Consider the following 13,063-nt stretch of genomic DNA (forward strand, 5'->3'; position numbering starts at 1 on the left):
AAATTCTGTATTAGGTTGCTAGGGCTACCATAACAGAATACCACAGGATGGGTGCCTTAAACAATAGAAATTTATTTTCTCACGGTTGTGGCGGGTAGAAATCCACGATCAAGGTGTTGTCACCTTTGGTTTCTCCTGTGGCCTTTCTCCTTGGCTTCCAGATGGTGGCCTTTTCACCATGTCCTCACGTGGCCTTTTATCTGTATATACACATTCCTGGGGTCTCCTCCTCTTCTTATAAAGACACAAGTCCTATTGGATTAGGACCCTACCCTTATGACTTCATTTAATTACCTTAATTACCTTATTAAAGGCCTTACCCTCATATACAGTCACATTGGAGGTTAGGGCTTCAACATATGAATTTTAGAGGGACCCAATTCACTCTGTAACTATATCAGAGGACTAGTCTAGGAGTTCCAAAGAGAATGAAGAAAATGGAAGGAAGGAAATAATTAATAAATGATTCAACAAAGCTTTCTAGTACTTAGGTTATGAGTTTCTAAGCTGAAGATCCTACCAAGTACCCAGAACAAATATGAAAACAGATCCACATCAAGGCACATCATTGCAAACTTTCACAACCCTGAAGATAAAGAGAAGATCCCACGTACTTCCAGGTTATGAATTCATAATGGCTTAAGACTCCTTAGTAGCAACATTGTAATCTAGGGCACAATGGACTTCCCTGGGTTTGGTTCCCCAGGCGGTCCCAGTTCAATAGACCATCTCCAAATTTCTGAAGAACATTAATTCCAACTTAATATTCCATACCCAGCCAATTATCAACCAAGTGTGAAATAGAAAAAAGACAATTTCAGACATGCTAAGTCTCAAAAAAAGTATCTTTCATGTACGCTTTCTCAGGAAGATTCTGGAGATGTAATCCACCAAAATAAACCAAGAAAGAGGAAATTATGAAATACAGGAAACACAATAAATATAAAATATGGAGATAAAAGAAGAGGATCCCAAAATGATGTTGAAAGAGCAAACCCAGGGTGATAAGCTATGTATTAGACACAGACAGAAACGAGTCCCAGTTAGATTTGGTGGGAAATCTTTGGGAATTACTGCTTTAAAAAGATGAAATTGGGGTGCCTGGCTGGCTCAATTGGAAAAGAATGAGACTCTTAATTTCGGATTTATGAGTTTGAGCCCGTCATTGGTTATGGAGATTACTTAAATAAATTAATTTTTTTAAAAAAGATGAAATTGACAAAATTCTAGCTGGGTCTGAAGCCTTGAGAGATTATTTAAATACTTGTAATGTGTAAATATTAGACCTAGAGTTTGGGAGGTAAACTAATGAGATACACAGAAAACTAAGCAAATTTAAGAATCATAGAGTTATTAGCTCTACAGAAAATAAAATACTGCATAAAAGAAGAAAATAATTGTATTTATGGCTACAGAAATACTGGGTATTGGTCTAACAAAAAAATATATAATTACATTGGAAGGATGGGCATTGGGCGCTGTTTTGTGATGGGAGGAGGAGGAGGAGGAAATAGAGCCTAATCCTGAACCCTGATAGTGGAAAGTCAGTATCCTAACATGAAAAAATCAAGAAAAATAAATACAAGTCTAATACTTTAAAGCACGGAGGCAAATATAAAAAATTACTATTAAACTAATAGAGTAGAAAGTGATCATGTAAAGGGGGAGAAATGAGGAGGTACATCTTTCATAATAAACCTTGTGGAACTTACCTGACTCTGTAAACATTGAGAATTTATAACCTGATTAAAATTAAAAAATAACTTTTAAAATACAATTGCATAATAGACATGCATTTAATTGAAAAACATTGTATCTATGAATGACATTGGTCACTTCTGATTATAATTTTTATTAATTCCCGTTAGCAACTTCTAAGTAAATATTTTAAAAATGAGTCCACTAAATACTAGAAATGTGCTCAGGGCTTAGTTATAATTAGTGCCACATAAAGAGCTAAATTATCATTTGGAATATCATTCCGCATTTCAAATAATATCCTAGGGTAAAACTAAGCAATATGAAAATTGAGTTTCTCTCAAAAATGATCAACCATTGATACTGATTTTTATTCCATTCCCGAATAAGAGAAATTTAGTTTGGGAAATTAATTGTATGAAAATAACAGGTAAAGGTAAAAAATGATATTTATCAAAAACATTAAGCAAAATCTCCAACAAAACAAACATTGCTTTCGCTCTACAGACAACTTTTGCTAATCTCTCATTGTTTCTTCAGTCAGCCTGTGTTGTATGGTGCTTCCTGGATATAGCCCATCTCTGCATTTAGGCAGTCACTCTTCAAGTCTCTCTCCCCTACTTTGATCCATTCTTTATACACCTCTGGGTAACCTGATATGAATAAACCCATATTTTTTCTGGGTTTATTCATACTAGAATGGTCCCAAAATCTTGAAGCCCAAGGCTGCACCTGTGTTGAAGTCCTCTGCTGCCCTCCCATGGCTAGTCTACACACTACATTCACATAGTCTTGAGACCTGACCTGTGGATGAATTTGTTTCTTTAAGTTTTATTTATTTAACTAATCTCTACACCCCACATGGGGCTCAAACTCACAACCCTGAGATTAAGGGTCGCACAGCCTTCTGACTGAGCCAGCCAGGCACCCTGAGACCTGACCCTTGGAATCCCAGAAGCTGTTGTACTGGAATCATGTGGACCTGAGGAGTAAGAAAAATCCTAGAATGGTAAACATGGAGGAATATACTAAATAATAAGAAAGAGATTCATTCAATCAACTGTTTATTGAGCATGAATCATGTTCCAGGCACTGTTTTAGGTGTTTGGAATATAGGTGTAAACAAGAGTAAAAAATTCTGCCCCCCTTCCTATTAGGACAGTGACCCAGCATAGCGTGTTAGAGATATAACACAGTTAAGAGGGTGTGCAGATGTGGAAGAAGGAGGAGCCAACGAAGGGTATCAGAGCCTGAGTGGAGGCCGTCTCTTCCATGCTGTGGCAGTGTTGGGAGATCGGTTACATACAGACAAATTGATCAAATACATACATGTACTAAGGATACATTTTAAGGTCATTAAGGACAATGGATGCCAGCTTTCTCACCATCAGAGAAGGGAATTCTCTGGGAACAACATGGGAAAAGAGAAAACTAGAATAAACCCTGTGGTGTGGGATTGGAGTTGGAGATACTGATGTGAATTCAATATAAATGGATACATAGAGTGACGAGTATTGTGCATATCTCTGGCCATTGACAGGGCCTGGCAACAGTGACACCCTAGTGCCTAGATCTTGTTTTTTAAATACCATTGTCCACTGTGAAGGATCAGTGTTCTTCGGAGAAATGGGTGATTTCAGGGCTGGAGCAGGGAAAGAACAAGGTGAGTCTTAGAACATCCTGGGCCAGAAAACAAGAAGGTGCTCAAAGAATGATGAGAACATGTCAAAATAATGCAGAAGCGAGCTTGCAGGAACTCCACTAGCCAAATCATGGACAGCGTGAGCATCGAAAATAAACGATAGTAATAGATTATAATTCATTATAACTTGAATAAAACAGGAAGCCATGAGTCCATACTGATATAATAAATAAATGCATGAGTTGAAAATTTGATAAGGAACAATCTCAAAGTACCTTACTCTTCGCAAATACTTCACAGGGGAGGTGACTTGCAGACATTTCCTTCATCAAATGACTGAAATGAACGTCACCAGTAATAGAACATTTCAAAACCACATGCCACCTAAGAGGGCACAATGAGAACGGCACAGCCTCACTTCCGTGGTACTCCTGCCAAAGAGGCACAGCCTAATCTAATCAGCAGAACCTCAAAACAACCTTGGGACATTTTACAACATAACTGATATGTGGTCTTCAAAATTGTTAGTTGTAGAAGTCAAGGGAAAAAAAACTGAAGAGATGATCCAGATTGAAGAAAACTAATAAAGACCACCAAATACAATACATAATTCTGAATTAGATATTTTTACTGTAAAGAACTTAGAGGGACAATTGATGAAATTGAATGCGATATGATGATTAGGTGGTAATTATGTAGCATGGTTAACTTCCCGATTTGGGTGATGTTTTGAGGTTATGTAGGAATCACATACTGAACAATTCAGGGCCACATGGGCACCAATTTACTCTCAAACTATTTAGAAAAATAAAAGGCCTTTGTACTGTACTTGTACATTTGGGGGAAATTGAGTTATTTCAATATGTTTAAAAAGCGGGAAAAATCTGGGTTTTTTTAAAGATTTTTTTTTAAGTAATCTCTACATCCAATGTGGGGCTTGAATTCACAACCCCGAGATCCAGAGTAGCATGCTCTACCCACTGAGTCAGCCAGGTGCCCCGAAAATCTGTTATTTTAGAAGTTATATTTCAGCAAGAAAAGACTAAATAAATAAATAAATAAATAAGATATGTGGTCTATCCAGTGGCTATGGGCATGAGTCCTGGGGACCTCCCACAGTTAGAAACTAAATAGCAGAGAAAAGGCCAGCCAAGGACTGAGAAGGAGCAATCCGTGAGGCTGGATGTGAATGAGGAGAAGCAGAGGGAGAAAGAGTTTTCTAGAAGTATGAAGTGGTTTACTTCATCAAGTACTGCTGGGAGATCACGTAAGTTGAACAGAGAATGGGCGATTACTAGAATTGGCCTCAAGGAGTCACAGAAGGATCCATGAAGGAGAGGTTTCAGCTAACAACTAAGGATAGCAGCCAGGTGAAGAAGGTTTGAAAAGAGGGGCACCTGGGTGGCTCAGTCAGTTGAGCTTCTGACTTTTTAAAAAATTTATTTATTTATTTTGAGAGAAAGAGCATGCGTGAGTGAGGAAGGGGCAGAGAGAGAGAGAGAGAGAGAGAGAGAGAGAGAATCCCAAGCAGGCTCTATGCTGTCAGCACAGAGCCCAATGCAGGGTTGGATTTCACTAACCTCAAGGTCATGACCTGAGCCAAAATCAAGAGCAGGAAGTGTAACCAACTGAGGCACCCAGGCACCCCTGAGCTTCTGACTCTTGATCCAGGCTCTGGTCATCATCTCACAGTTTGTGGGATCGAGACCAGTGTTGAGATTGGCGCTAACAGCCTGGAGTCTGCTTGGCTCTTTCTCTTTTTCTCTCTCTCAAAATAAATAAATAAACATTAAAAAAAAAACAAAAAACGGTTTGAAAAGAGGTGAGGGAGAAAAGGCAGGTGAGGACATGGAATTGGTGTATACAGATCTCTCATCCCAGAAGTCAGAATGATGTAGTTAGAGACTTGTGTTGGTTAACGGAGGTCTTTGTAAGATGGGAGGTTACCAGGACATTTTGTACAATGGCAGGGATGATCCAGCAAGGAGGGAGAAACTCAGGATGCAGGAAACACTCAGTTAACTTGGAGTAGTGAGAGGGATTCAATCCGAGATTGCATGTGCAGACAGTTATTGGCGGGAGCAGAGGAAGAGAGGTAAGGTGTGACCACTGTCATGGTGGCAAGGAGGAGAGAATTTCGTATGAGGTTGCTTCTATTTTCTCAGTGTCATGTGAGGGCAGGTGATATACTGACGAGAGAGAGTGGAAGATGGGTGGTTGGGTGTGTATGCTGAGTCTTTGAAGGGAGGAAGAGAAGTAAAATAGTCATTTTGGAGAGTGGGAACACCACCATAGGAGTGCAGAGAAGTCAGTAAGATGGTCATGCAGACTGAGGGTCCATGTCAGATTTGTGGTTATGATAGTGAGATCTATCAGAATGCTTGTGGGTTTTTCTCCAGCAATATCTAGCTATTTGGGTACAGGTGAAGACATAGGATATATTAAGAGTGCCAAATATATATATTTTTAATACATATATTTTTTCTTCAGAGACACTAGATGGGTCTAAACAAAGACAGACAAAGCCTTTAATGATAATGTTTGTATTTTTTTTACAGCATGCATAATTTCACATTTGTGGTTAATCAGCAATTATTTCAGGATTTATTCATTCTGCATGAATCTAAGTTAATAAAATTAAAGAACAGCAACAACTCATCTAGTCCTTTATATTCCTTCATAATCAGAAAAGTGAACAGAAGAATTCTTCAAAGGGCTAAAATAGATTGACACATAAATTGTTAATTTATTTTTAAAGGAGTATGAAAGCAACATTTCTGAGAAAACATTTAAACCAAGGTCACACTTTAGAAAAGCAAAATCCCTAATTCAGGCTGTTTTCATTTTTGTCATTTAGCATTTTTACTTGATATTGTCCAACAGAGTGTTTTGGTTTGGTTTGTTTTTGTTATTTTTCTGTGTGTGCGCGTGTGTGTGTGTGTGTGTGTGTGTGTGTGTATTTTGTTTTTGTTTTTACTGTTTTTGGAGATGCCTGAACAGATGAAGGCATCAGATGCCTATGAAGCTAGAATTTTGCCTATGATCAATTTGTTGTAAGACAATCTTCTGTTACATTTTTATAAACTACTGGGGAGTAATAAAGATTAAGTCTGGGTTATTTCTTTAAGAACTGAATGTACTGGAGATGTATTTGATAGGAAGATTTTAGATAAGCTTTCACCAGCATTATTTCTATTAGCAAACTGAAAAATGTTACAGGATGACTATCAAATAATAAACACATTTGTAAACAAGCCTTTTAGAATAAAGACCATATTTTGCTCCTGCATCTGTAAAAATGTTATTGTTTGAAAGAATAGTAGTGTGACCTTTCACTCAATCCTTAAAGTGAATTCACTACTCCCTTAAAGGAAAAAGACCTAGAATGAGCTGAAGAAGGAAAACTCCAACAGTTACACTCCACAGTTCCGAACATACTGAGAGACATCTTTGTTTCGACAGTGTGTTTTCCACGCCACCCTGTAGAGAATGGTGAAATAAATGGTGATAAGGTTAAAACACATCTTCATTGTAATACACATACTTCAAATCCTCTGGGAGAACAGAATGTTTTACCACTAAATGGACAACAGGCTACAGACAGATATTGCTATTTATTAAATGGAGAGATGTACACCAAGTATATCGCCTCCCCCGAAGCCCTCACTAGAACACAGAATGCTGAACATAAACATTGATAAATGCATTCTGCAATAGCACCTGCAAAGTGCTTTCCACATTCACTTAACTCCAAAAGTAGTTTCAAGATATGACAAGGAACTGATAGAGTGTTGAGAATCGTAAAAACTCTAGAAATCCTCTAAAATAAATTGAAGAGTAAAAGAGTAAGATTCTATATTTGTAAGTTTTTATTTAAATTCTAGATAGTTAACATATAGTGTAATACTGGTTTCAGGAGTAGAATTTAGTGATTCCTGAGTAAGATTCTAAATCAGAGGAAGTAGATTGTTTCTAGGTAACTCCTTGTTTAGCGTAAGTCTAGAGCTGCAATGTTCACTTCTCAGTAGCATACTTTGGTCTTTGAAAATCCTCTCTCATTTCTCTTTTTTTTAATTTTAATTTTAATCTTTATTTTTTTACATTTATTTATTTTTGAGAGACAGAGTGAGACAAAGTGAGAGTGGGGGAGGGGTGGAGAGAGAGGGAGACACAGGATCGGAGGCAGCCTCCAGGCTCTGAGCTGTCAGCACAGAGCCTGACTCGGGGCTCCAACCCACAGACTGTGAGGTCATGACCTGAGCCGAAGTCAGACGCTCAACTGAGCCACCCAGGTGCCCCCTTTTTTTAAAAAAATTTTTAAAATGTTTATTTATTTTGAGAGAGAGAGAGATAGAGTGCAAATGGGAGAGGGGCAGAGAGAGAGGGAGACAGAATCCACAGCAGGCTCCAGGCTCTGAGCTGCCAGCACAGAGACCGACGGGGGGCGCTTGAACTCACAGACTGCGAGATCATGACCTGAGCGGAAGTCGGACGCTTAACCCAATGAGCCACCCCTCTCTCACTTTTCTCTTAACCCTAGGGCAAAGTAGCTTTCCCCACTAATGCTTAAACGTACCATGCTTTAATGCCTTGTGGATCACTGACAACCCTCTTTGCACATTTTACAGCTTGACTGATGTTATCTTGCAGCAACTCTGAAAAAGAGATGGTGAGGAATGAGAACAACTTCCAGAGAAATTTCATTGTAAGCTTACATATAGCCAGCATTATTCTCTTAGGCTGAGGAAAGAACATTAAAGTAATATTCCAAGAGTCCATTTATCTGTGAATGTTGGGGGAAATTTTTGTTTCATTCCATCCCATTTGGCATGAGATAAAGCATTCTGTTTCTCATTTACCAAAGTCATTGGAAGCTCTGGAATTAACTAATGCAATAGAAGGTTGTCTTTTTAAGTAGGGACTATAAAAAACACAACAAACAAATAAAAAAACCAAACAGAGACTAGCAACTTTTTAATCAGCAGTTCTACTACCAGAAATCTATCCTAAAGAAATAATAAAAATGCACCTGGAGATATAGGCGCAAGATGTTCATGGCATTTAATAAAGGGGAAAAAGCAGAGGAACCTAAGGGCTTACCAATAAGAGTTGGACCAATAAGGTATGGAACATTAATTTGTGGAATTCTTTTCATCCTTGAAAAAGAATACAGCTTTGTATTTGTTGACATAATTTTGTGTGATAAAGAGCAAGTCGTAGGGAGTATATGTAGTACAACTTCATTTTTCGTAATACCACATTGTTTACATGTTTGTGTGTAGGTTCATTTGTGAATGATATAGCTTTGTAATTCATATACATGATTGATACATTTTGTGGAAGAATATATACTAGAAGTTACCAGTGGTCATAAATCTCTGGGTAATAAAAATTTTTATTCAATGAGCACATATGTTATATAATATATTTTTTAAAATAAATCAAAAATAAATTATCTGGATAAAAAATATATTCTGAGATGAATCTTGTCTATTAGGAATTTTAACATTTAAAATTAACAGTATCAATTTTACTATATTTCTCCAATATTTTTGTGCACTAAAGATTCCACATTTATTTCTATTTTTTATATGAGTTCAATAGAATATTTGTTTCACCCTAATTAAACAAATCCATTAATCAACTTGTTAGGTATAACAATAATTATATAGGAACTGTATTTTCTGAAGGTGCAAGTTATATGTTATATGTAAGTGATGAGTCACTAAATTCTATTCCTGAAAACATTATTACACTAAAAATAAGTGTAAAATTAAAAATAAATAAAATTTAAACAATGTCAAAAAATAAATAAAAGGCACCAACAATAAAATAAAATAAAATCATTTAGCAAAAAGGAACATATACATAAAAAAAGTAAATGGCTGTTTATTATACTAACGTCTCTAAGTTTCTATGTATTTAGGACATTTCAAAATAAAAAGTAAAAACAATTTTTAAAAAAGGGCCACACAACCAAATTATCCCTAAACCTCCCCAAAGAGAGTGGGAGAAATGACATTCTTTTTGACAAACATTAATAAATCCATTTATAATAAATTAATAGATCATTTCAGAAACTTGCATATATTAGAAAACATCAACTTTTTATGATATAATGAGCTCTTTAATTTCTTAGGGAATTATGAGAAAGATAATAAAGCATTTCTAGATATTGAAATAGAGTTTTTCTAGGTCGCTGATGAATCTTTCAAGATTTTTCATTTGTATTGAATCTCTGTTCTTGTAAATATAGCCAGATGAGTCCTGTGCCATCAATCAAATATCATCATGTCTTACCGCTGCAGGATACATGACAGGCATTTTCTGCATGGGGGGTTTTGCCATCATTACACCAGTAACGGCTATTAATCTGAAATATCCCATAATCAGTGCTTCGGCTTTTAGGATTGTAGTTTGTAGCCCTTGTGTTATAATCACTTTCCCATTTGGCCACACACATCCCTGAAAAAAACTTATTTTTAGTTATAAATATCAATACCACCTGATTTATTTGTCATACCATAATCAGTTCTAATTTGCTATTCTATTGTTAATGACTTACTTTATAAGTATAAAGGTGTGTTTTACTTGTAAATATATATATACATCTATATTTAAGATTTTATTTTATTATTAAAATTTTTTTTAACGTTTATTTATTTTTGAGAGACAGAGAGGACAGCACAAGTGGAGGAGGAGAAGAGAGAGAGACACACACAGAATTTGAAGCAGGCTCCAGGCTCTGAGCTGTCAGCACAGAGCCTGACATGGGGCTTGAACACGCGAACCATGAGATCATGACCTGAGCTGAAGTCGGCCACTTAACCAATACAGGTGCCCCTAAGATTTTATTTTTTAAAGTAATCTCTACATCCAAAATGGGGCTTGAACTTAAAACCCTGAGATCAAGAGTTGCATGTTCCACTGACTGAACCAGCCAGGCATCCCCAAAAATATTTCAACACTTTAGTGAGAATCCTTTTGTTAGCAAATCATTTTGTAATGCTAATGAACAAGATAGCATACTTTCAAAATATTAAAATAGCTGTTTCTTCCATTGCTATTACCCTTCCTCTGCTCCCATCTTGCAGGCAAGATTTAGCCTAGAATAGGAAAATCAACAGAGTTGTTAAGTGAATTTTAAAATTAATAGCAGATATGTACGCTGATGGAAAAACGCTTTTTATCAGAAAAACTAAGAATTTTCTGGGAGAAATAAATTTTCTTAAGATACCTAAAGGTGAATTTGGTTATCAAATTAGAATCTGGTAAACAAGAGATATAGGGGCGCCTGGGTGGCTCAGTCAAATCATCCGACTTTGGCCCAGGTCATGATCTCACCATTCATGAGTTAGAGCCCCTCATCAGGCTCTGTGTTGACAGCTGGGAGCCTGCAGCCTGCTTTGGATTCTGTCTCCCTCTCTCTGTCTTCCCCTCCCCCGCTCATCTCTCTCTCTCTCTCTCTCTCCCTCTCTCAAAAATGAATAAACATTAAAAAAAAAACCCAAGAAATATAAATAGGAAAGACTTTTTCATCTATCCATCCACTCATTCATTCAAAAATAGTTATTGGAGCGCCTTGGTGGCTCGGTCAGTTGAGCGTCCAACTTCTGCTCAGGTGAGTTTGAGCCCCAGGTCAGGCTTGCTGCTGTCAGTGCAGGGTCCGCTTCCGATCCTCTCTCTACCTCTCTGCCCCTCCCCTGCTTGCACGCTCTCTCTCAAAAAAATAAACATTAAAAAATTTTTAAACAGTTATTGAGAGGAAATGTTTGAATTCAACCTGAAAAATATAGTGATCACATTGACAAATATGGACTCAAATATAAAATAACTTTTACTTGGACATATCTCGAATTATGTGGAAGAAAATGAAAAATAGTTAATCGACTATAGTGAGAATAGTAAAACGGGATTTCAAGCTGCATTTCAGGGATCCTTACACACACAGTAATTGAGGGGAACTGCACTGAGAGTTCAACATAGGTTTTTAAAACTTTGCTGTTAAAAATCCCATGTCATGGCAGGGAAATTTAAAAAGCAGAAAATACTCATTACTCTAGGCTCATTTTTTTTGGAACCAAGTTCCAAACAGGAAATACCTGGAGTCAAGTAGAAAGGACTTGATACATATTCCAGGCACTCAAATGTATCTTTTAGTCAGACTTCATCTGCCACTAAACCTGAGGCAACTGGCAAATTCAGCTGCACTCGAAGAGTGCAGTGGGTCCTGGTGTACTTAGAATGGCATAGAATTTTGCTCTCCCATGCCCTCATTCCTTCTTCTGGCATATCTGATTCAAAAGACACGAGTTGATATTTGTAACAATTGTAAGCACACAGACCCTCAAAGAAATAAAAGAAGTCCATTCATTCAAAGCCTCTTTCTTATTACTCATCCTCTGGCTATTCCACACTCGGCTAAGTACTTGCACGTATGGAGAGTTAACTTACAGGTCGCCAGGCTGACACCTTTAAAGCCATCCATCCCAAGTCTTTTCAGAGTTTTGGCCAGCTCACATCTTTGAAAGATCTTGCCCTGGACGGTGACGGACAGGAGGAGAAGCCCCAGAAAAAGGAGAGCCTTCATGTTGACTAGGAAGCCAGATCTCTAGGCTGACCAGGGCAAGCTGGCCTCAGTATTTAACACCTTTTAACTTCCTTCTTCTCCTAGTCCTTTGGGGGCTCCACCCTTTGAGAGATGGGAAAAACAGGAACTCTTTATTGGTTCACTGACTTTAAAAGTTCTTTTTTGATATTTGAAGAGAGATATTCTGATGTCCTAAGAATTAACCTACAGGAAAATGATGAAATGGCATTAAAGACTTGGCTCAGGAAGCATGGGGAAGTAGGGCTGTTTCCAAAGCAGGAATCGTCTCCTATTTTATTATGAATTTGAGCAACTATAAAGAAAAATAACCTGAACGACCATGTTACACAACTGAAAATGGGGTCCAATTTTTTATTTTGCCTTCACTATGTTGTCTTCATCTTTTTCACTTATAATTATTTTATACACACTTTCCCCCAAAGCACACAGTACATTACCGATTGTTTTTAATGGGTATGTAGCATGATACCATATTGCTCAGCCATATTCCCACTCTACATTTTTTGTTGCTGTGATACATTTTTTTGCTTATAAATTTATGTTTTCCTATTACAAATAAGCCTCATGTGAACAATTTTCTAACTTTTTGACAATGCCTTATCTCACATTTTGATGTTAGAACATAAGGGGTCATTATATAGCAAGGGGACTTTATAATCAAACCTAAAGACAGGTAGCAGACTATGCCACCTAAAAACCTTCCCCTTTGGCATAAAGATTATTTTGAACTGAAGGCAATTGAGAAGCAGATCCAAGAAAGCTCTCTGCCCTCCGACTACATGCCTGAAAACAGAACCTAAATTTGTACAGAAGTTAATCACTGACAACCCTACAAGACAGCCCCAGAGGACTCCACAGAACACATTTTACCGACTAGCTATTATCTTCCAGCGGCCACTAAATATTTATCTTCCCATGGTTTGCTGCCCTCGGAAGCCTAAACCTCTTTTCCTCTGTTTTGTCACTCTTCTAAAAATGTATTGTTCTTTGGTGAAGATACTATGGAAGCCCAAATTCTAGCCACCTCCTTGTGTTAGCATCATCCGTGCATTTCTCCCAAATACACATGAGATACACATGTTAATAAACTTACTTGTTTTTCTCTTGCTAAT

At 37.3% G+C, this 13,063-nt stretch overlaps 1 protein-coding gene across 1 annotated transcript; it reads right to left on the bottom strand.

Annotated features, from left to right (window-relative positions):
- Positions 1-5,867: 5,867 nt before the first annotated feature.
- LYZ (lysozyme) lies at positions 5,868-11,977 on the bottom strand. The gene is made up of 4 exons (XM_025926639.2): positions 11,795-11,977; positions 9,641-9,805; positions 7,917-7,995; positions 5,868-6,820 (listed from the first exon to the last, which is right to left on the bottom strand). The coding sequence occupies exons 1-4, from the start codon at positions 11,928-11,930 to the stop codon at positions 6,754-6,756; spliced, it is 447 nt and encodes a 148-aa protein (XP_025782424.1). The 5' UTR covers positions 11,931-11,977; the 3' UTR covers positions 5,868-6,753.
- Positions 11,978-13,063: the final 1,086 nt, after the last annotated feature.

Source organism: Puma concolor, chromosome B4, assembly GCF_028749965.1.
Source record: "Puma concolor isolate L17-30 chromosome B4, mPumCon1.1.hap2, whole genome shotgun sequence".
NCBI lineage: Eukaryota > Metazoa > Chordata > Mammalia > Carnivora > Felidae > Puma > Puma concolor.